The sequence below is a fragment of the Magnolia sinica genome, chromosome 1, assembly GCF_029962835.1.
Source record: "Magnolia sinica isolate HGM2019 chromosome 1, MsV1, whole genome shotgun sequence".
NCBI lineage: Eukaryota > Viridiplantae > Streptophyta > Magnoliopsida > Magnoliales > Magnoliaceae > Magnolia > Magnolia sinica.
Genome location: NC_080573.1, coordinates 43,267 through 68,279, shown reverse-complemented (window position 1 = coordinate 68,279; position 25,013 = coordinate 43,267). Strand labels below are relative to the sequence as shown.

Here is a 25,013-nt window from a genome sequence, read left to right as displayed (position 1 = left end):
AGGGTCGCGCGCAAATGCTGGTTAAGGGTCGATGGTTGCCGGAATTCGACCGGAAAGACCGCGGAAGCCTACAAAACGGCATGGTCTAGGATACGGGGCTTACAAATATACGATCGCATATATGAAGGGATCGCATATGCGATTTCCCCTCTACTGTTCGCATATGGGCATATAATTGAGTAAGTTGGAATCCATGAGATAATCAAGTGCATGAGTCATTCACAGTTAGCTCATTTACAACAATAAAATCTTTAATTTCTCTCGTTCCAATTTTAATTGTAATAACATTTGGTTTGATTGGGTCCCTTTGTAGTGATCCAAACCATTAATCACTAGATTTGCTTCTAATTGATACAAAGTATTTGTAGAATGGGTCCCATTTTCACTAACCAAATCATTTGTGGCATTGGTCTAAACCAGTTGAAATGCCTTGCCATTTGAAGTGATCTAATTGAATCAACTTTTTGAAATACTTTTGTCGTTTGAAATGATCATAATCCTTCATATTATTGGGCTTGTTTTATGTGTTATAAACCCTTTATTTGTATCATTTTAATCATCTAAACGCCTTGTATTATTAAGGCTGTTTTTAGTGATCCAAGTCAATTGATATGTTAAGGCCCATCTTCAACACTGCAAGCAAATGTTTTATAGCCTATGTTAGTTGCCATATGATTTGAAAATTTGTTCAATTAAATGCTTCTCCCAAGGTTTTGTCCTTTATAGGGCATTCATTGTTCATTGTGATAGATGTTTTTAAATGGAGGTTAATTTCAATGAACGAGATGAATAAAGAGATACATGAATATATCCAAGATATCAACAAAAAATTTCAATAGGTGATATAGCATGTATAATGTTAGTACCTTTTAATTGTTCATTGTGATAAATGTTTTCAAATGGAGGTTAATTTCAATGACCAAGATGTATGAAGAGATACATGAATATATCCATGAGGTCTACCAACAATTCCAATAGGTGTAACATCATGTACAATGATATGGGGAAAATCCGTTTAATTACAACTCCTAACTCAAGACACTATTTATCATCAAAGAAATATCTTATATAACCTTTATGCTAGATGACTTTAGATGGTGATTATAATCCTCTATTATGGAATAAGAATACATCAAAATTTATGTGAAATATTAAATAAAATGTGAGGATTTACCAATGAAGGGTTGTAAAATCAAAGAAACTATTGGAGAAATGCTCATTTACCATTTCTATTTTATTTATTTATTTTCGTATGCTTATCCAGAGCTCCACCGAGGGTGGCGGTGTTCGCTTGACTAGTGGAAAGAAGAGGGTGCTGACAATCAATAATTTCCAAATAAGATTCATTATCCTTCCTAATATATATATATGGAAATAGTTCTATATGGTCGAGCTCATGGGAACTTCCCATGAGGTCGAGCTATGTAGGCCCCACCATGATGTATGTCGAAAATCAATCCCGTGCATTTGATGGGCCCCTTTAAATTATGGGATATCCCAAAAATAGCCATATGTGGAACTCAGGTGGGCCATACCATCTAAAATCATGTGAAGACACGCCTAAAACATGTAAAGGCACTTGCCGAGGCCCACCTGAAATTGGATGCGTCTGAAACTTGGTCTGACCCCTCATAAAAGTGAGACACACATAATGAATGGGCTAGATTTGTGAACCACATCTAGGTGGGCCCAAAAAATGATTATGAATGTTTTAATGGAGGGAAACCCCTCTCAACTTTTGTATGTGGTGTGGCCCACAAAAGTCACGAATTGAATTGTACATGTAAAAGACTAGCTGAATAGAAAACTCCAATGGGTCATGCTAAGGGAAACAATGTAAAATTGCTCTTAAAGTATATAAGTTCACAGGGCTTGGGCCACCATAGTTTTGGATCGAGCTGATTTTTCAACACTTCGTCTCGGTGAGTTACACTTGATTAACTAGTTTTGGATTGAGCTGATTTTTCGATCTTCACTTCATCTCCGTGAGTTACACTTGATTAACTAGTTTTGGATCAAGCTGATTTTTCGATCTTCATCTCGGTGAGTTACACTTGATTAACTAGTTTTGGATCGAGCTGATTTTTCGATCTTCACTTCATCTTGGTGATTTACACTTGATTAACTTGATGAAAGATAAGTCATGGTGTCCCCACACACAAACCTATGGTTGGCATCCCATTTCCACTGTTTTCTGTGGCGTGGCCCACCTGAGTTGTAGATCTGGTTGATCTTTTGATCCAAAGACTAGAATGGAGGATAGACCCTAATGGACGAACTGAATGTTACATAAGCAACATTGTGGGCCTTAATGAGCATGGGTATTTTACTCTGAAATGTTGTGGAGGATTCTAGCCCCCGGAATTTGTACGCTTGAATAACCAAACCAAAGTTGAACCGATTAAATTGGGAGACATGCCGTCTCCAATTCACAACCTTAAAATCAGATTGGCTGAGAAATCATAAGCTCCAATTCACGGACACTTGTTGATTAAAATAATAGCATTGGATACTTTTTCATTCCAATCATATACTAATATTTCATAAATCTATAGAAATATCTTTACGTATTCAAGTTACTGGATATCAGATATGGAAACGATCAAATCCATCCCGATTAGAAGTTGGGTAATTGGATTAAATAAAAACAACAATAATAAAACCAGGTTTACCCATGAAAAGAATAAAAAAGTTTCTAGACGACTGTTCTCTTATGACGTGTCTAAAATCAGTGGCGTTGACATTGACAGAAGTGACGATTTGATGATTGTGTTTAGGACTTCGTTTGCTACCAGGTTTAGGACTTGTATTGTTGAATATTTGAGATTTGTTTGCCATGGATTTCTTGTTATTTAATGTTGTTAAAATGAAATAAGGGTGCTTTATTTAAAAAGACTAAAAGATTCTTTTTCTAGGATTAAGAAATCCTTAATGCTAGAGAGTCTTGAACAAAAAGTTGGTGAGGATCTAAATTTTTTAACAAAACCCTAGTTTCAGTTTAAGAATTTTTAGGAAAAATCAGTTCGGGGTGTACAAAATAGGGGTTTCAGGGCATGAATCCCTCAATTTTGCTTGCAATTTGGGTTTGAGAATTGATTGAATTTGGATGGGGAGGTCCCCTGTGCACAAAAAACCCTGCAATGAACCCCTTGCCCTGAGATAACTTGTGTTTGTTCTGGGCCTTCAACACCTGTATTGTTCTTTAATAAGGTTTCGCATATCAATTGGCAAGAGGTGGTTATTCAACGAGGTCTTTGATTTTAGCCAGTAATGGACAAACCCTCTAGTTTTCCAAACATTGTCCAAAAATGAAACATGGGGGTGCATGGCAGTAGATGGACCCTGGTGCACATTCCAAACTGGACAATTCACCAGGCAGGAGTGGTGTGAAGGCGGATTGAAGGAACGACTACCATGCAAAAACATCAGGTGGGAGTTGTGTGAAAGCAGATTGGAGGAAAGACCATCGATTGCTAAAGAGTGATTTAAAACCATTCATCCGAGAGGGCTGTTGGAAGCAAGCCCTGGCACAAAAATCAGCTGGCATGTGGGTTTTTGATGGGCAGCAGAAACTTATTTCCCTGCTCAAATATTTGGACCAGGGCATGTTCACAGCAATGGCCTAGGTCTCATAAGCATGTGGACACTCTTCTCCTCTATCTGCTCTTGAGGTGTTAGCATCTCTCTTCTTTCTTCACCTAAATATACGGAAGAGTGCATCATGTCCAATGTGCATGCTTTTGTACCTGGTACGCAAAAAGAATACATGTATCATATGCCCCTAATAATGATAGGGGAGTCAAATGCCCCATGGAAATAGAAGGATATCCTCTTCATTCTCCTCCCACAGCAGCAACACGACTCTCATCAATCATATGATACCCCTTTAGTCTCTTCCCATGGCAGCACAACTGATGCAGCATATGCACGCATATCTCAGATGTGATTTCCCTGTCTGTGCCTTCTGTGATCTCTTTCCAAATGATCAAGCCGTCCGTCTTCCACAATTTGGTGACTGCAGTGGGGGTAAGTAGCTGCTGGTGGAAGAGGATGCTGTGGGAAATCATGTCGTTTGATTGGGCTCACTGCTGCTCTCCTATTGCGACTGCTGGACTTTGGAGAATGGATTTCCCAGGGAGGATTGAATGAGGACAACTCCCCTTCTTCTGCATTCTCCACAGCATCCCGCTCGCTTCCATGGACCATCTCTTCCGAGTCAACAGATGCTGATCTCACCCTACCACCACCACCACTCCCTGATGACTGCTGTTCGATCGAAAGGAAATGATTGTCTCGTCCACCAAAATCGCCATGCACCTTTCCAGGATTAGGGGCGGCGGTCTCAGGTTCCAGCCTGTACAAAGGCTGTTGTTTATTATTATTGGACCAGCTCTGCCTCCTCTCCTGCCTTACTTTCTCATCTTTGGCTGCCAATTCCAAACCATTTTCCAGCTCTCTCTCAATGATATCATACTCATCCATCAAGTCCGCCTTCCTGGTCACGTCAGCTCGGGATTTCCTTCGCTTCTCCAGTGCTGCCTTCACCTTCTCCTTGTCAATCTTTCTGATGGCATCTGGCGGACAGCAACCTTTCGGCCCTTCACCGTAGGAAGAACTCTGACCACCCATGTTGCCAGAGACCTTGTGCAACAACCCTTCATCCTTCCATTCCCTTGCTTCAGCAGTAGTCTCATTCCGCTCTGAATCTGAACCAGTAACATTCTTGGATCTGTTCGAGGCTTCAGTGATGCTTTCCTTGCTGCTGCCACAAGGAAATTGATCTGGTTCATGATGTCGCCGGTCCCAACTTCCACCACCGCTATCTACTACCTTGTAGTCACCCCTGGTCTCCGTGTTTCCATAGTCATTACTTTGGTTTTGATTACTTCTTTGAGGCATGCTTTGATGATTGTCTATAGATGATTGGTCTGGCTCCATTCGAACTGATGATACAGTTGGGCCTCCTTGCTTGAAAATCGCTGCTCCTGCAACAGCCGGAGAATAACTGTTTATTGAGACAGGGTCCTCAACAATGGCTGTAGTCTTCATCATTGTGCCTCGATGGTGATTCGACCCTTCACTTGCACTCCCATGGGAAGGTGGCACCGTACGGTTTTGTTCATACAGTTCCAACATTTGATTGCTTACCTCTGCAAAGAATACAAGTATACAACCATGTCATAAAATGAACGGTCAACTCATCAAATCCAACCCCCATTTGGGTGAAGGGCAAAAATAACAAATGGAATATGAACCTTCCAACTGTCGTGGGGTAACATCAAATTCTTGCCACCAGACCTTCTCGCCATCCGATGGAAGCTTTACTTTGAGAAACTTAGCGGCAAGGAATATGGCACCAGCCGCAATATGATGGGGTTTAAATTGCAGGCAGAGTGATGTCCGCAGCCTGCATTACCCTCCTCCAGTGTGTAAAAATGAGAGAGAGAGAGAGAGAGAGAGAGAGAGAGAGTGTCTCTCTATTGAATCCAAACCATCAGAACTGAAAACTGGAAAAGAAATATTATATATATAAAAAAGCTCTGGCATACCCATCATTGACAAAATTCCATGCAACTTGAGCAAGGGCATTCTGCGCAACCTTGAATTTCTTTATTGCTTCGACAAGGGGCTTATATGGGTGGTGCACATTGAGGTCGAAGCCAAGAGTAGCAAGTACAACCCTCTCCCCAAGCAAAATATGCTCCTTTTGTTGTTCGTATACTTCCTGCATAAGGGTATGTTGAGTAAGCCATCACCAGCACATGAAATTAAGAAGTGAAAAATGTTGAAGCCATTATTAACGACAAATAAAATAGGAATAAAAAAGGAAACAGAATTTTGTAAGAATTGAAGAAAATATAGAAAGCAGGAGCTTACAGTTATTAACAGCCAATCTGGAAAAGAAAGGAAATAAGTTCGAGTAGACAGAGAAGAGAAATATTAGGTTAAGGTAAACATTAAAAATAGGACACTGCCAACAAGGACAAAAATAAACAAATAGAAAGAACGGATAGAAGCAAAGTACCTTCTGTTTGATTCTCTGAACAGCAGCAGGGTCCTTTTTATTGATCATTTCATACGAAACAAGAATGACATCTTTCAGTGGCCTAGGAGTTTCTTCAACCTTCCCAGCAAGAAACATGCACACTGTTGCAATCGTCTGCAGAATATACTAGCATGAAGTCAAGCACCAGTATCAACCAAGTAAATGGGGAAGAAATAACATCTACTTCTCCAAAATAAATGTTTTTTTTTTTTGGTCAAATATAAGCAAAAGCTATGATGGTCTTGGCAGACAAGAAAAGGTGAAGTACTAATAACCTTTGCTCACCCTTGCACAGATGCGACAGTACCAAATTACCCAATGGACAATTACATTTTGCACTAAGCATTAGGTTTCCTTTGGCATGCAAAACTTTCCTAATTACAAGTTTGTAAAAATGAAATAACAAACTCTTGATTTAAGAAATAACATCATCATCATCATCTAAGCCTTATCCCAATAATTGGGGTTGGCTACATAATCTTGTTCCATCATTCCACTCTATTAAGGGCCGCAACTTTTGTTAGACCATAGGTAATTATGTCTTTTCTTACTACCTCCATCCATGTCCTTTTAGGCTTTCTCCTTGCCCTTCTAGAGCCCTCAACTTGTACCAACCCACTCCTAACGCCGCAATTCTTGGGTCTCCATTTCACATGACCAAACCATCTAAGTCTACTTTCCCTCATCTTATTACCTATTAGTACTACTCCCAAATTCCCTCAAATGCATTCATTTCTAATTCTATCCTCTGTTGCCTTGCCACTCATCCATCTCAATATCCTCATTTAACAACACTCATCCTATGAACATGTTCCTTGATTGCCCAACATTTTGTCCATAAAGCATGGTTGGTCTTATAGCCACGCCATAAAATTCCCCATTCAGTTTGGGTGGTACATGATGATCACTCAAAATTCCAGAGGCAAACTTTTGACACAGGACAACTAACCACTTTCTCTAAAAGCTCGAATTGATAAAGCATGGTGAATTAATCCCTTTATCTCATAGCCTAGGTCAGGCCTTTAGCCGAACCCCCCTCGTGAGCCCCACTTCACAGGGTCTCGCCTCACATGGGCCGCCCACCTCGAGTGTGCCCCCGTTTCACACAGGCCACCCCACTCGAGCCCGATGTGAAAATACTCCCATGTTAATCACTCACGGTGAGGAGTCTCGAACACGAGACCTCCCGCTCTTATCTCCATTTCTTCCACCCTGCTTGAATTCCATGGGCAACATCCTTCTCAATCTCTCCATTCTCGTTGATTGTAACCAACCTATGCAATAGACTATTATATAGCGCTTGATTGTGATCAATTTATGTAAGTCTATTATATGCGCATGTGGGAGTTTTGTGCACTCATTGCAAATCCCCAGCCCAGCTAAAGGAGGATTGTGTCAGGTTGGCAGCAGGGCTGCAGGAGTCAAACTTATGCCATAACTTCCAACATGAAACCGAACGCTCAATAAAGTGATATGAAGAGATCAATCATCGATCATTGGATAGAAAATGGATGGTCCATAATATTATAAGCTCAATAAGTGATCTAGATTGTCCATCATGTGGGGCCCACCTTTGATTTCCCATCCCTCTTTAAGTAACTTTTTTGCATGATCCTAACAATTTGATCATCGGAAATGAACTGGATCGTCCATCCCCTGGGGCCTACCTTTCCATCCCAAAAAATAATTTTGATTGGATGATCCAACCATTAATTAGTGGCTTGGAAAATGGACGGTCTGCATTGATTATAATAGAGGAGGTCCAATCATTCATTGCCCTTTTGGTCTCTTGTATTCTTTTCCCTGGTTTTGCTAACCCTTCAAAATAAATTTTTTTATTGCCCACCATCTTAGGACCACCTTTCATTTTCCACCCCTCATAAATGTCACTTTGATCGGATGAACCTATCCATCCAATCAATGGCAATGAAAATGGATGATTCATATTGATTATAATAGAGAAGCCCCAATCATTGATTTGGATTGCCCATAATGTGGGGCGCACTTTTCATTGCCTACATTCTCACAAAATCACTTCAACCAAATTATCTAAACTACCTGATCAATTGCTAGGGAAATGGATAATCCATATTGTATATAATGAAAAGTTCCGATCACTGATCTAGGCCATGGCTTTGAATATTGGCATTGGGGGCTTATTGGCCCAGCCAAAAAATGATACGACAAAGCATTGCATATCAATATCAACCCTTATCGGACCATATCAGTCAATTTTTTATTTTTCATTTTCTAAAACCAAAGAACTAAGGTAAAAATATCTAAAATAAAAAAGAAAAAGGGTAAAAAATGAGATATTTACGAATCAATCATTATTTTGTATTATGGACATGTATAATGGCGAATCAGACCATTCTTTTATAAGAATGTTGTTTGTCAGCTTGACCTATTAAAAATTTGGGCCCTAATTGAACACAAATCAAGCATGATTTTGTAAATTAATGCCCATTACACTGAAATAAAACAAAAGGAAAATGAAAACATTTGGGGGGGGGGGGGGGGGGGGGGGGGTGTTGTTCACCCATCCTTAAACTCTTCCCCATAGTGGTCCATTATGCTTCAATTGGTTAAACTCATTTAAATCTTTGTTTTCATCCCAAAAATAGGCATGGATCATCATCATCTAAGCCTTATCCCACCTAATTGGGGTTGGCTACATGAATCCTGTAATGGCCATTCCACTCTATCAAGGTCCATAACTTTAGTTAGACCATAGGTCATCATGTCTTTTCTTGCTACCTCCACCCATGTCCTTTGGGCCTTGGCCTTGCCTTTTTGGAGCCTTCAACTTGTACCAATTCACTCCTAACTGGCACAGTTCTTGGTCTCTATTGCACATGACTAAACCATCTAAAGTCTGCTTTCCCTAATCTTGTTACCCATTGGTGTTATTCCTAAATTCCCTCGAATACATTCATTTCTAGTTCTATCCTTCTTGTCTTGCCACTCATCCATCTCAACATCCCCATTTTAGTTACACTCATCCTATGGACATGCTTTTCCTTAATTGCCCAACATTCTGTCCCATAAAGCATGATTGTTCTATAAAATTTCCCTTACAGTTTGAGTGGTTGAAATGAACAAAGAAGAGGACTTTTTAAGCTTCCTCCATGCTTGAAATGAAAATGAGGGAAATTTTGAAAAAAAATAATAATCGAATTTTGGGCCTTTATGGGTGTATTGACTGACACACCCCATATTGGTTGATATGAGCCATTTTGGCCTATATTGTGTATCATATCAAGACGATATGGATATAGTATAACCATATGAACCAAGATGATATGGATACAATATAACCGCATGAACCAAGACGATATGGATATAGTATAACTGCATGAACTAATACAATACCAATATTAAAAACCAATTGTGCATCACATTGGCTCCAACTTTAATTGCACATCATCCAATATCACTGTAGTCAGATGATTCTAAGTTCTAACTATCGGACCATTATCAAGGACAATGGATGCTGCTTGTTGATTATAATAGAGAAGATCCATTCATTGATTTGTAGTGTGCATCAGGTGGGGCCTGCTTTTAATTGCTTATTCATCTTAAGTGAGAGACCCCCAACAGAAGAGCCCTGTTAGGTCCTTTGGCCAACTAAATGGTTAAGTCCATCACCCAAGAGATCATAGTTCTCAACTCAGTGGACAGTCTTGTTATTAAAGGCCCTTTTGTTACATTCTTTCCATATTGACCAAACAACTACGAACAAAGAAAGAAAGGCTTGCAGTAGCTTGGCAATCCTAGAATCCCACACGCCACCTCAAGGAGTGCTAGTATTCTCCTTCAAACAGCTATTGACAACTCACGCTAAGTAAATAGATGATCCATCCACTCTGCATCCTTCAAGTACCTGAAATAAACATTTAATCATCATATTTTAACAATGTTGGCACCAACTCCTTGAACCCTCAAGCTCGGGTGTGTGTGAAGCAATTTGCCAAGACCCGCTAAGAAAAGGAGAGGAACGGTAAAGCTGGAAGGAGGCCAAAGGGCAACCTACCTGTCCCGATACCGCACATACAAAAATTAACCAAGTATCCCCAAAAAAGCAAACTCCAGAGCCCGCGAATATAATTAACCATAAAGCTTTTAAAAAATCATATATTCAAGTACTCAATGTGTACTCGAGTCCAGGGTTGCCAATGAAATGAGCTGGCCTGTCAAGCTTTCGAACCGAACCCGCTTTGCACAGTATTTAGGCTATCATATTTGGCCCAAGGTTGGGCTACGTCTAAAATTCAAGCACGTCAATTGATCGGAATGGGCTCGAGTTGCATGTAAAAGACCTTCTGCCTGTCCCATTTAGGGTTTTGAAGGGCATTTCCATAATGTCTCATACTAGATAATAGATACTTCATATGACAAACCTGAAACTTCCTCCTTTTCTCCAACACTTTCTCCCTAATTCCCAGCCACACCTCTCTCCATCTTTTTAACCTTATACTGCACATATGTCCAATCTTATTAAATGGTTTGTTTTCTATGTCCTTGCTAGTGCATATGATGATTTTCATCCACATAGGAAAGGCGTAGAGGGTGAAACAATCCACTCATTGGAAAATCCAACCAGCCTAGATGTCACTAGCCATGTATCTTACAAATGTGTAGCCCACCTTTTCATTCCTTCGTGGGCCATATTACATGCATGGTAGGGTCCACCTAATGAACAACGCATATCTTGCACAAAAGTAGGTAAATGGGTAACTGCTTTTCAAGTCAGGCTTAGACAAGGCATAATCAACTTGGGTGGGGCCCAGCCGCCTAGGGTCATCTATTTTGGCCGACCACGGGACTAGCTTGGCTTGGGCCTAATTCTTACTTTCGAAGTTGGCTCAGAGAAATCTTGGCTCAACATGTTATCAACCCTACTTTAGTGGGTATCTGAACCAACCAATTTCTAATCGGCTTTAAATCCATGGACCTCAATCTAACCTGATTTCTGTAACTCCAAATCCAAACACCTGAGTACAACTCAATCATTAACCGAGCACGAAATTTGGACCCAAGTTCAATTAAATCAGGTCTTATACTTCGAGCATGCATGTAGTACCTATTGAAAACCCTATGCAAAAGTAAAGATAGAAATAACTAAACTCAAAAGTGAATGCTCTTAGACTTAAAATTGATTTTTATATTATAAATAATGCCATGAACTAATGGTGAGTGTGAATGTTCACTACTCATGGTCGATGTCAGGTACATAATCGATCATTGAACTTTTGCCAAGCAACCATGAGCAGTATTCCAAATATCACAAATACTATTAATAATATCAGCAATATCGTCAGTATCAATGGGTAGCCGATACAGATAGTGGGGTAAAAAAATCCACATTTATCATGATAATATCACCTATATCGCCAAAAAATCACCAATATATCATTGAGCTGCCAGTACAATATTTAACAGTAACGACAATATCATATCGATACAGAGGATATTGCTTAATGATTTAAATTTTAAGAAAAATAAATTAAATGTTTGTTTTTTTTTATATATTTAAATTATGTTGTTTCCAAATTATTCATGCATGTATATTTGGATGGATGTAGTAAATGATGAATAGATGTATTATGAATATATAGATGGACAATGTTGTCATGTGTGATCGCATAACCGATTATGTGATCACATACGTGAAATAGGCCACTGAAATCATATGCCATGATGGTATACGCAATCTGGGGTGCATGCGATGGCACACTTCTGTATGCGAAAAGTATGCAATGGCTTATGCAATTATGCCACCACATACACCCTATGCGATGGCATACTTCCCAAGGTTGTACCTAGAAAGTTTACTTGTTTGTAACTTGTAGAGTTGTATGTTATGCATACATCGACTCGTCATGATTCAAGTTATTAATAAAAAAATTATATTCGTAGTTTTTAATAATTAATTCTCTCTTAGTGTAATTTGTTGAATGTTTTGTTATGTTATACACAATGTTTGAAGTATCTTTATCGCTAAAAATTTCGCTAGCCACGGGTATAGAAACAATATCGACATCACCGATAACACCACAAACAACTGGAAATGCAAGGAAACATGGGGAAAATGGTGGAAATATGCAGTGAAACTTCATTATATGCTAAAATACACATATTTGCATATTTATAAATTAAAAAATTGCAAAAAGAATGCATACATAATAAGTTTCCATTTAATTGAGGCCTAAAAGTATGTGTTGTTGTAAGAAATCAGTCCAACAATCCCATCCATCTCATCTATCAATCCAACAATCCCATCTATCCATCTAATCATCCACCCAACCATCCAATAATCCATCCGACCATCCAACGATATTTCAGAATACCGTCAACAACTGGAAAGGAAAAGAAAGATTGTGGTCTCAACATCGCACATGTTGCGATTCGTCGACAAATTGAACACTACATGCAACCATGCACCCATAAAATTTTGAAATAAATTTTTTTGTAATAAACTAATTTTGGCGATATCATCCAAATATCGCCAATACACTGGCGATACAAACGACACCTGGAATTTACACAATCGAAAATATTAGTGATACATTGGCGATATTGATACATTGGTAATACAAGCGACACCTACAAATTACAATTTACAATTTACGTGGTTGAAAATATTGGTGATACATCGGCGATACTTAGCTATAAATTGCCAATACATGGAATTTCTGATATTACTAGTGCTATCAGTATCGCCAAGGTGAAAATACGGATAATATCGGGAATATTTCGATAATATCAAAGATACTTTGAACAATGATTATACAATATAACTTAACTTATAGATGGTCTAATAGTCAAAACTACAATAAAATATGTAAAAAATAATCCAATCACTTGTAGTAATAAGACAGTTTTTCTTAATTAAATTTTTAAAAAAAAATGATTTTTCCCCTTTTTTTTTTGTGATGGCATATGCAATCAGCCTAGGCTGGTGGTTTATGCGATTGTATGGGATTTGACAACATCGTGGATGGATCATGTGATCAATGCTTGTATGTATTTATGTACGTATGTGTGAATGGATGTATGGATGCATGGATATATCATGTATGTTTGTAGTGGGACGGAGATGATGACTTTGAACCACCTCATAACTCCATGTGGTTTTGGGGTAAAGGTATGTTTTTTCATTCTCTTTATCCTATGGATGTATTGATTATGTTTTATCACTTGAATTGTACAATATTTTAATGATATGAACTGGTTATAATTGCACTGCTTTTCACAAATGGTTTAGGCCTTATAGAATGGAAACTTATTATATATGGTTGTTTCTTGCAATATTCTTACCTTCTAACATCTTGTGAAGTTTCACGGTAAAATTCCACTTCCCAATGTTACCCTCACTCAACGATATTTTTCCAAACATCACCGATAATATTAGCGATATCAATACATGTTTTTGTATCCCCGGCAGTGTTCGAAGTATTGGTATCGCTACAAGTTTCGCTGGCCAGGGATACCGAAACAATATTGATATTACCAATAATATCGTTGATAACCGGAAATGCGGGGAAACATGTGAAAAACGGTGGAATTTTCAACGAAACTCCAGCACATGTTAAAATGTACATATTTGCATATTTAGAAATAAAAAATTGCAAAAAGAATGCATATATAACAAGTTTCCATTTAATAGGGCCTTAAAAGCATGCACTGTTATACGAAATCAGTCCAACCATCCCATCCGCCCTATTCAACCATTGATATAGCAAAATATCAACAACACATGATATTTCACCAAGAAATCATAAACAATTGGAAATGAAATGAAAGATTGTGGTCTCAATGTCATGCATGTTGCGATATCGATAATATCAAGATATTATTAATATTATCTATGACAAATTGAACGCTACATATAACCATGTACCCATGAAAAAAAAAATCTAATAAACAAAATTTTGATGATATCAATACGTTGGTGATATTATTAAAATATCGTCGATACACTTATGATACAAGCATTAGAATTTATATAGTCGAAAATATTGGCAATAAATTGGCAATATTGATGCATTGGCAATACAAGCGACACATAGAATTTACATAGTTGAAAATATTAGAATTTACATAGTTGAAAATATTGGCGATTACATTAGCGATATTGATACGTTGGCGATACTTAGCGATACATTGATAATACCTTAAATTTCTGATACTACTAGTGTTATCTGTATCGCTGAGTTGGAGATAAAGATAATATTGGAAATATTTCGATAATATTGGAGATAATTTGAACACTAATCCCCAGTCATTGATACACGTAGTGATACTGATACTCTGAATGCTGATTACGAGAAATTCCAATTTTGAATCTTAATTGGGGTAACAAGATCTGTGAAGCCGAATGATCTTCATCAACATCAACAACCATGGTGGGAACATGTTATCAATATGGACTTTCACCATGGCCAATTCTAGAGCCTTGGTAAATGAGAGAGGTTAATATCCAGTGGAAAGTTAATTGTAGAACTTTTGTCAATCTACAATTTAAAAGCTGACCCCTAGATTGATGAGAGAAAGGTTGGGAGCCTAAGATGGAAACAATGATGATGTTGTATCAAATACAAAATAGTTGAATGAACAAATAAAGAGAAGTGATTATTGTCACGTTCCCATATTCTCTCTGTTGTAATTCGTAAACACCCCATTTTGGCAAGAGTTCCAATATATTTCCGAAATAATAACATTTTCTTTTATTTTATCATAAACAATATTTTATTGCAAAAAAGAAAAAGAAAAAAAAGAGAGAGAACAAAAGGGGGAAAATGATAAATGATGAAGTGTGATCTCCAACAAAACATCCCAAACCGTATCTTTCAAAAATAAAAAAACAAAAAAGTCCATACAACCAAACCATGCCCGAGGACCAACAAAAGGACTAGGAATCTTCTTGCCAAAGAGCATTCCATGACAGAAGGAGATTGGAGAAGGAGAGTCCTTTAAATGATAGACTCATCATGGACCACTCAAAAACCATGCATTGAATCTTCCTTTTGAGAGCTTCATCAAGCACCCTCGTCTTAAAAATTCTACAGTTCCTCTCTGCTCCATATTCCCCACATCACTGCATGGGGGATCTTCCAAATAACCACCCTTCACGACCATAAGCAACTCCAGTATGAACTCCTCAAGGAACCTCAAATAGGGTGAAATGATGATTCCGTGCTTCACTCGCAACTCAACAGTGAAGGAAAGGATGATTCGCCGACTCTTTTGTCTCCCTGCACATGATACACCTGTTCGGAATCACAATGATTCCAGCAGAAAGGATTTGGCTAGGATTTGGCTGTAGATTGAGTCAAAGTTACCCATCTTCATCATTTTCAAAGTTAGCAGCCTAGCCAACCAGTAGACATGGGTTGGGTGATTTCTTGAGTGACAAGGGCATGGGGGATCACATTTGAGGCATATGCTTGAACCGGAAATCCTAGATGGTTTTTTTTTTTATCATGACAAAAAGGTTCTTGAGAACTCATGGAATCATGATTATCCCTACCCTTAATCTCAATTACCAAGATAACTAGCAGAGTCAAATTTTAAATCCTAGGGATAGTTGTAAAACATTGCCTAAATCTCAAAATATTGCTAAGTTGTTAAGAAAGAGGAGGATTTGCCTCTAGCACACTAGATAGAGAAGGGGCATTCCTCACACAATACCTTACATGTACCGGCTAGAGCCATGGATACAAATACACCATCAAAGGGGGCCATCCCATGGACGGCCTGGGTTAAAATCACAAAAAATACACTATCATATTCATATAAACAACCATTGGCCAAATGTTTGTGCATGAGTTTGTTCCTGAATGGTGTGATTGGCCAAATGTGTTCAGCAAATGGTCAAATAAAAAGGGGGTTGGCAATGAAGTCGATCAAGGCCATGGGAAAGAAGACAACTGCAGAATTGAGAAAAATCTAGGCTTGAAAGGGAGTATCATTGCCCCAATGCATGCACTTACTAGATGATTTCCAAGAGGCATAAGCAAATTTGCACTCAAATAAGCACGTGGGCCACCTATAGCTCTTTCTAAAGGTCGTTCAAGATCACAATGGTTATTTATACATCTGCAAAATTTTCTTGTTTTGCATGTCAAAATATACCTGGGAAACTAGTGCAAGTTGTAGAAGTTGTATGGCTAAGTTTATGCATAATGAAATGGTTAATAGCTAGCATTACAGTTTATTAGGTTGAGTAGAATTAACGTTTGAGATTAGTTTTAGGTTTCTAAGATCCAGTTTTATTGTAACAATTTTTTATTGAATGAAAGGGTAGTTTGGTTTTTGCTCCAAGGAGAAAAACCTCTTTTTTTTTTTTTTGTTGGTTGTCTCTCTACTATGCACAATTTCTACATTTAAAAATGTGCTTTTCCTCTTGTGGATTAGCTTGGTTAATTCATATTTCTGTTGCATCATGTATGAGAGGCATTTCAGTTAGAGGCTTAGGTCTTGTTTGTTTTTCCACATACCATGGTAATGTAAGGTAACTGGATCACAATTACAACTTACTTTACCTTCTTTTTTTCTTTTTTTAAATGATGATAAGGTGTCCTCACCTCTTTAAGGTGAGGAGGATGCATCGGGTAATCCACGAAGAGGGGAATCGAACTCATGTTTGTGGAGAGCAAACCCACGACCGAAGCCATTCGCCCAAACCGTGACGGGTACAACTTACTTTACCTGTCTGCTGCTGTCAGATTAAGATGACCAACAATGATGATGCTCGTTTCTGTTTGGCATTCGTCATAACTGGGTAATTCCATCAATGAGAATATTTGGTAAAACCCAGTAAACGCCGAATCAAGGAGTTTGTAATGCTGGCATTCAATGACTACGTATCCTGTCCTGTGGTCAACTGAGATTTAGATCTGCCTCAGTTTGGGGCTCAGAACTAGCGCTGACAGAAGCCAACCGAATCCATCAAGATTTACTGGCCAGAAAGCTTTTTTCCAAGGCAATTACCTGACATGAGGAGGCTGCAATTCAGCGGTCAGTGCATGTGTATCTTCCAATATCCCCAAATGGCGGTGGTTAATAATGATGACTCATTTACTGTTATTTACCATGAAAAGCAAAAATGCCCTTAGTTATTCAGTTAATTAAGGGTAACACTGCCAGTGGGAGTTCTGTGCCCTCATAGCCAGTCCCAAAGCCTGAATGGAGGGTTGAATCAGGTTGGCAGCCGGTATCAAACTTCCATTCCGCCACTACTTTTATCATGAATCCTCTTTTTAAGAAGACCTCAATTAGTACGATACACTTTGAAGATGATGATGATTCAGTTAATTAGGGGTATTTACAACTATTGCTTTCAGCTATGTTATTCTCATGGGAAACACCATTAGAGGGGGAAACAATTTTTCTTTACTGGCGAATGGATTTTACTACTAACAAAGCAGAAACTTTTCATTAAAGGTGAAAGCCACTGAGTGCAACTTCCAAGCCTTCTCTTTCTTTTTTCCATTGTTATTGTCTGATGTGGAGTTTGGTGGTTTTAAGAGTAGAGTACGGTGGTTTTAATATTCTACTCCTCCGATTTATCTTCAAGCAAGTCTTCTCCTTACAAGTACATGCATTTCACCAGGATGGCTTATTTAAAACCAAATATGTGAATAGATGGTTTTTATTTTCATATAAGGTAAAACTAAACAGAAGTAATGATTTCGTAACATGGTGTTGACATCAATTCCATACTAGAAAGAAATAAGAAATCAAGTACATGTCAAACTAAAAAACAAATGAACATATTCACCAAAAAAAAAAAAAGGAACAAAACAATGAATACTCACCCTCCTATCATTCTTTGCGTGAGATTGGCGAAGGAAAAAACGATGACAGAATATAATTGCCGTAGCTATTGTTACCTGAGGTCTGCATTTCAAACCATTTGCTGTCACTTTCATGCGCACACAGTTCTTTTGGGAACAGTTATGGACTACCCTAGTAAGATATAAATAAGGGCATTTAAAGTTCAAGGAAATAGTTTCAACAATGGGAAAAAAATAAAATAAAAGAAACGCTTTTTTTAATGGTAAAGAAAAACAATTTAGTGGTGATAATAATCATTAAAGATAAGAAATAAGAGCTATTTTGAAATGGATAGCAACTACAAAACGAGACCTGCAAATATCAAAGTAAATGGTTAAGATTTATCAACTGATCGAGTTGTGGGGCCTCATATATCCAATTGAGTATCATCTTATGACTTTTTATACAAATTGTAGCCCTTGGTGTATTTGTACAACCATACAGCTTGTAAAAGCTTTATGGTCAGACAAGGTTGATTATTTAAGTAGTTTTGGAAGTTTGAATTATTTATTCAGTTGGATTCTAAGTTACATAGTTTCAGTTAGTTTCCCTTTTACCAAAGCTTGCTGTTAGCAAAACTCAAGAACCAATTGTATCTATAGTTGTGTTTACTTTTAGTTGGAAATCTATTTGTGTGTTGACTGATGGGATTTTAAGCTTAACGAGTGAATATAATCTGTCATTCTAAAAGTCGAAAAATCTATCAAGATCCTAAGATGTGTTGGACTGAAAATTGAATCTGACAACCAATCATTTTGGTCAAATTCCTAAACACAAGAAACCCGACCTATTACATTCATTTTAGCACTTCCATATGCACCCATCTTTGACCACCCTTGTTTGGAAAACATTAATCATTCCTCTCTCACAAAACAGCCCATAATACAGTCATAATGATTAACTTCCACACCATGACCTCTTTTTATCTTGTACACCTACCAGACCAAACTAGTAAGAAGGCAAGAAGGCAACAATAGATCCCAACATAACTAATGCTGGGGCATTTTCACATCGGGCTCGAGTGGGGTGGCCTATGGGATGCAGGGGAACACTTGAGTTGGGCAGCCCGTGTGAGGCGGGTGGCTTGTGTGAGGCGGGCCTCACCATGTGAAGCGGAACCCATGCGGAGTGGGGCCCACGAGGGGAGTTTGGCCGAGGTCCTAACCCATGCGATGTGGAGCCTGGGCTATGATATAAAGGGATTGATTCGCCATGCTCTATCAGTTTGAGCTTTAAGAGCAAGTGGTTAATTGTCTTGCATCAATAACCTTTGGACAAAAGGGTAGTGGATAAAAAAATTTCATACCCTCTGGACAAAAGGGTAGTGGATATATAAATGATCCACTATTTTTGCACCCCTCATGCACATCACACAGCAATTAGGCATAGCCAGCGACCTCTCTTGAGATTATCAATAGTAAGGATCTTGTTCCTAAACACTGACAATGTAAATGACACCACTTTAGGAGGAACCCCACAAGACCGAACAAAAGCCAATGCACTGCATTTCTCACCCAAGGTAGCCTGCCCCAACATCTCATAAAATGATTGGACCGAAGATCTCCATGATTTCTCTAATGGCCACACCAAAGAGTTCTCACTTGGATAGAACTTGGGTCAATGAAGCCACTCCAAAAGTCAAGCAAACCTCTCCACCTCGTTGTCCAAGAAATTCCTTTAGCATGAAAGAGACCAGACCATAGAATCGCCAATAAACAAGAAACAACGATCTACAATCACCTCCAAATCCAAAACTGCTCTAACTAGGATTGGAAATGAAGATAACAACAGGCATTCACCGATCCACAAGTCCTTCCAAAACCAAATTCTCATCCCCTCACCCCAAGAAAAGCTAATTCCCTCCTTGAGCTTGTTTGTCATGGATGTGACTCCCTTCCACAACTCTGACACCCTATAGATAGACGACTGGGTGACATTTCTCTTCCCGGAGACCATACTTTCTTGCTATTACTCTCTCCATCATCTTCCATCCTCCGTCCTGAGCCTCCACAACCATATGTTGGGTAGAGCTTGATTCATTTGTTCCAAGTTCCTTACACCAGCTCCCCCCTCCATGTATGGCTTTCAAACGTCCTCCCACTTTAATATATGGATTGTTTCACCTCCGCTCTATCCCATAGGAAATTCCTTCTCAATTGCTCTAATCTATCCATAACCGATGTTAGTCAATCAAAGAGCAACATAGAGTATATCAGTTTATTAGATATAATCAGCTTGATCAATGTCAACTTGCCCCTAATGACAGATGTCTACTTTTCTACCTAGACAGCTTCCTTTCAATCCTCTCAATGACTTTATCTAATAAGTGTGTGGCTGGCTTCCCAATGCATCAAGGAAATCCCAAATACGTTGCTGGGAAAAAAAAAAAAAAAAACCTACCTTGCACCTTGTAAAATAGAGGAGAGAGATGGAATAGAGTAGAAGAAAAGAGAATGAGCCCAATTTTATGTTATAACAACAAAAGAAAAAATTCCTTCTATGTCCTAGATCAAAATAACCCATCTAGGTGACTGGAGCATAGATATTATCTATGCCAAGTTTGAAATATATATGTGTGTGTGTGTGTGTACGTGTAGCCTGATTGGAACAAAGAGCCTTAGTGAACAAATTAGTAAGTTGGTCCTACAATCAAACATATGGAGTAGAGATTTCACCACTAGAATTTTGTCAAGTATGAAGTGACAGCCGATTTCGATATGTTTAGTTCTTTCATACTCGATTTTTGTTATGTGTGAAGCAACTTGATTGTTACAAAATAATTGCATAGGTAGGTGTAATGTAAATCTCATTTCTTACAACAATTATTCATCCACATCAACTCACAAGAGAAATGAGCCATTGCTTTATTCTCCGCTTTGGCACTCGATCTAGCCACCACACTCTACTTCTTGCTCTTCCATATTTCCTTCTACAAATGTACAATATCCAATCGTGGATCATGTATCTGCTAAGGAACTTGCCCAGTTCACATTTGAATATCCTGTGACCCAAGACGACAATTCCATTTATACAAAATTCCTTAACCTGGTGCTCTTTTGAGGTAATGCAAAATTCGAATAACTGCTTCCATGTGACATTCTCTTGGATAACTCATGAATTAACTTATCACGCTCACTACATATGATATGTTTGGTCAAGTAATAGTCAAGTAAATAAGTTTTTCAACCAATCCTTTATACCTCCTCGAATCCTCCATAGCATCTCCTTGATCCAAAGTGTTCCAAAATGGTAACGGTGGCCGAAATGGCCACCACGAGTATCATTATGATACGGGCCATAACAACCCCTATATCGGCCGTTATGGCCCTTTTTTTATTTTTTGAAAAAACTATTACAAGACCGTTATAGGGCCTTTACGGCCTGTTTTTTCTGTAATGGCCGTTTCGACCCCGTAACACATAACGATTATGACCGTTACCATTATGTAACGGCCGTTATGAAACCGATTTTTAATACATTGCCTTGATCGCTTACAAGCTCATGATTGGGATCCATTGAAGTGTCAATTGGCTTAGTCCCAAGAAGGCCCGTCTCCATAAGTAAATCCAAAACATATTTCCGTTGAGATAGATTAACTCCAATGGATCTAGATACTTCTACATTAAGTATCGAAGATGAACCCAATCTTTTATAAGAAAATTTTGTTGAAGATATTTCTTTAATTCTTCAATCCTTTATTGTCGCTTCCAGTAACACTAATATCGTCCACATATATTACAAGCACAATGAGACCTGAGATACCTTTCCATACAAAAATGAGATGCTCAATATAACTTCAAACAAAGCCATAGTTACCAAACTCGTCAAACCATGCATGTGGAAACTGTTTTCACCCATAAAGTGCCTTTCGCATTTTATACACTTTGTCAGACTCCTCATGAGCAACAAAACCGAAAGGTTGCTCCATATCAACTTCCTCTGCAAGATCACCATGAAAGAATGCATCTTTGACATCAAGTTGGAAGAGGGGCCAGCCATGAGTAACAATTACAGATAACATAACCCAAATGGAATTCAACTTAGCCACAAGAGAGAATATTTCACTGTAATCAACACTAGGTGTTTGAGCATACTCCTTAACGACTAGGCGAGCCTTCTATCGTTCAACCGTACCATCAGGACGAAACTTGATTGTTTAGACCCATTTGCAACCCATGACACATTTACTTGTCAAAAGAGTGGTAAGTTTCCAAATGTCATTACAATGATGCGCATCCATCTGTGCATTCATCTCTTCCTCCATAGCCTACTTCCACCCCTTATATAACAGAGCTTCCTTAGATAACTTGGAAAGAAAGTAAGAAGAAAAGATTAAGCAAAGTTGCAGAAATTTAGAGATATGCAACAAAAATAAACATATTTAGAGATGGGATGATCGATACATGTACACTTACCTTTTCTTGGGACAATAGGAATATCAGATGTATTTAGAGAACTCAGTGGACCACAAGTCTCTGAAGAAGATATCTTAGACGGCACATCATGATCGGTTGTACCGTCTGCCTATTTTCATCATGAGTAAACATTTGGCTGAGGCACGATGGGAATGAAAGAGGCAGTAAATGATGAAGGTTGAATGTCTTTGTTAACCGCAACAGGTATGGGAATAGGTTCCGTATTGAGAGATTTGTTGTCTTTTGAGAAAAACAGGGTTAACTAAAAAATGTAACATCTGAACACACATACTGTCTTCAAAGTGATGAACTATAACAACGATAACCCCTTTGTGTGCAAGAATATAAAAAAATTACATTTAATTCAAATTTATAATGGACAGACTCCAACTAATGGACATAACAAATACATCCAAAAACTTTAGGAAGTAGAAGAAACAATAGAGTATCTGGGAACAAAATTTGATGAGTTGCTTGACCCTTTAAAACAAATGATGGCATGCGACATATCCAAAAACATGCTCTTAGTACTACATCACTCTAAAAACTCTTAGGAACATTCATGTGGATTAAGAAAACATAAGTTATGTCAAGGAGGAGACTATTTCTATTCTACAACCCCGTTTTGTTGTGGGGCACGCATGATGTCTAATGTAGGAGCCTTGTTTCAGGGAAAAATTGACTAAAAGCTTGAGACATGTACTCATTGGTATTATCAAATTGAAACATAGACACTTTGGAATGAAATTGATTTTGAACTTCCATGTCGAAGATATTAAAATAGAAAATAATTAAGATATATTTTTCATTAAATAAAGCCATGTCATTCTCGAACAATCACCTACAAATGTAACAAAATATTTAAACTAGATATTTTAATTGGATCCTAAACATCTAAATGAACTAAAGAGAAAGGAACTAAACAACACTTCTCAACATGTGGTGAAAAAGCAGCACGATGATGCTTGCTCAACTCACACATATCACACCATAGACGTGACATCAACAATAAGAAAGAAAACTCATAAGGATCTTCAATGATGTATGACCAAGATTTTAGTGCCACTGATAAGCTGAAATGTCTTTCTATGTTGTTACACCCACAACGTGACGATCAAGATAGTACACAACCCATCATTCTCATGTCCTCCGCCAATCTTCATTTTCATCTTTAAGCCCTAAAAAATACAAAGTGAAAGACAAAAAGTGATGTAACAATTAAAGAATTTGGTAAGTTTGCTGACAAATAGAAGGCTTAAAGGAAATTTTGAAACAAATAAAGGATAATGAAATAGAGGGACTTGTATGAACAATACCCATTCCACATACTTTGGATTGCGTACCATTTGTCAGAGTGACAGAAGAGCCTGTTAATAAGCCATTAACAGACGAAAACACACCAAACTGACCTATCATATGATCGGACGCTCCAAAGTTAAATTATCCATGAAGTATGATACTTGGATCTTAAACAAGCCATACTTGCGGTTATGAATGTAGCCATAGAGGTAGAAGTAGCTGCAGAAGTACTAGGAATAGACTGATCCTGTAGATTGTTCACCAACTTGGAATATTCTTCTAGAGTAAGAGTAATCATCTCGCAAGTCATACATGTTTGTGTAGTAGATCAAATTAGCTAGAGGAGGCTCGTTGCTCCCTCTAGTGTGGGAAGATTGATTAGCCCATGCAAGCTTTCCATAGAGGTCACATCATTTTTCAACAAAATAATTAGAAAGCCCACAATGCATGCACCTCCTAAGCCCACAGCCACCTCCCATGGCATCATAACAACCTTTTCCATCATGGCCACCACTGCGGGCCCGTCTAAAGAACGATGCTAGAGCTACGCTGTCATTTGTAGAGCCCGAAGATACACGTTGGAGGTGCATGCACACAGCTCGTTTAAAGATGGTACATCTTTGCCACCCAAAATCTACATACGAACCAGTTCATACTTACGTTTCAATTCAGATAAGAACTTGGCCATTCAGAACTCTTCAAGTTGTTGATATTGTTTTTCCAAATCCATATGAGGCTGCTACACATTCAATTCCTCTCGCATTCCTTTAGTTCTAAATAATATTCACCCAGAGATTTATCTCCTTGTTGAAATCCAAATATCCTTTCAAACAATTGGTATATATGAGAGATGTTTTTATCAGATGAATACATCTCTCATAATGCATCTCATAGTTCCTTTGTAGAATCCAAAAACATAACATTACCACTAATAAATGATTCCATAAAGTTCCACAGTCACTTTGTAATTTGAGCATTCTCCTCGATCCATTGTCCATATGTAATAGAACTCTCATAAGGTTTCCAAATCCATATGAGGCTGCTACACATTCAATTCCTCCCGCATTCCTTTAGTTCTAAATAATATTCACCCAGAGATTTATCTCCTTGTTGAAATCCAAATATCCTTTCAAACAATTGGTATATACGAGAGATGTTTTTGTCAGATGAATACATCTCTCATAATGCATCTCATAGTTCCTTTGTAGTATCCAAAAACATAACATTATCACCAATAAATGATTCCATAAAGTTCCACAGTCACGTCATAATTTGAGCATTCTCCTCGATCCATTGTCCATATGTAATAGAACTCTCATAAGGTTTTTCCATGGTGAAGTGCTTCAATTTTTCATTTGTCATTAAAAATACTTGAATGGACTTAGACCACTGGAGATAGTTTTTTTCCATTT

General features: G+C 38.1%; 1 protein-coding gene across 15 annotated transcripts in view; it reads right to left on the bottom strand.

Annotated features, from left to right (window-relative positions):
• Positions 1-3,672: 3,672 nt before the first annotated feature.
• Positions 3,673-25,013, bottom strand: part of LOC131227394 (cyclin-T1-3-like) — a 39,359-nt gene continuing 18,018 nt past the window's right edge. For 4 of the 15 annotated variants that reach the window (XM_058223328.1, XM_058223263.1, XM_058223222.1 and 1 more), the window contains 5 exons: positions 17,869-18,019; positions 6,026-6,172; positions 5,550-5,725; positions 5,256-5,407; positions 3,673-5,150 (listed from right to left, as the gene is read on the bottom strand). In XM_058223328.1, coding sequence (XP_058079311.1) covers positions 3,937-5,150; positions 5,256-5,407; positions 5,550-5,725; positions 6,026-6,172; positions 17,869-18,019 — 1,840 coding nt within the window. In that variant the 3' untranslated portion in view covers positions 3,673-3,936. The other 11 variants (XM_058223499.1, XM_058223839.1, XM_058224029.1 and 8 more) reach the window with 7 other exon arrangements.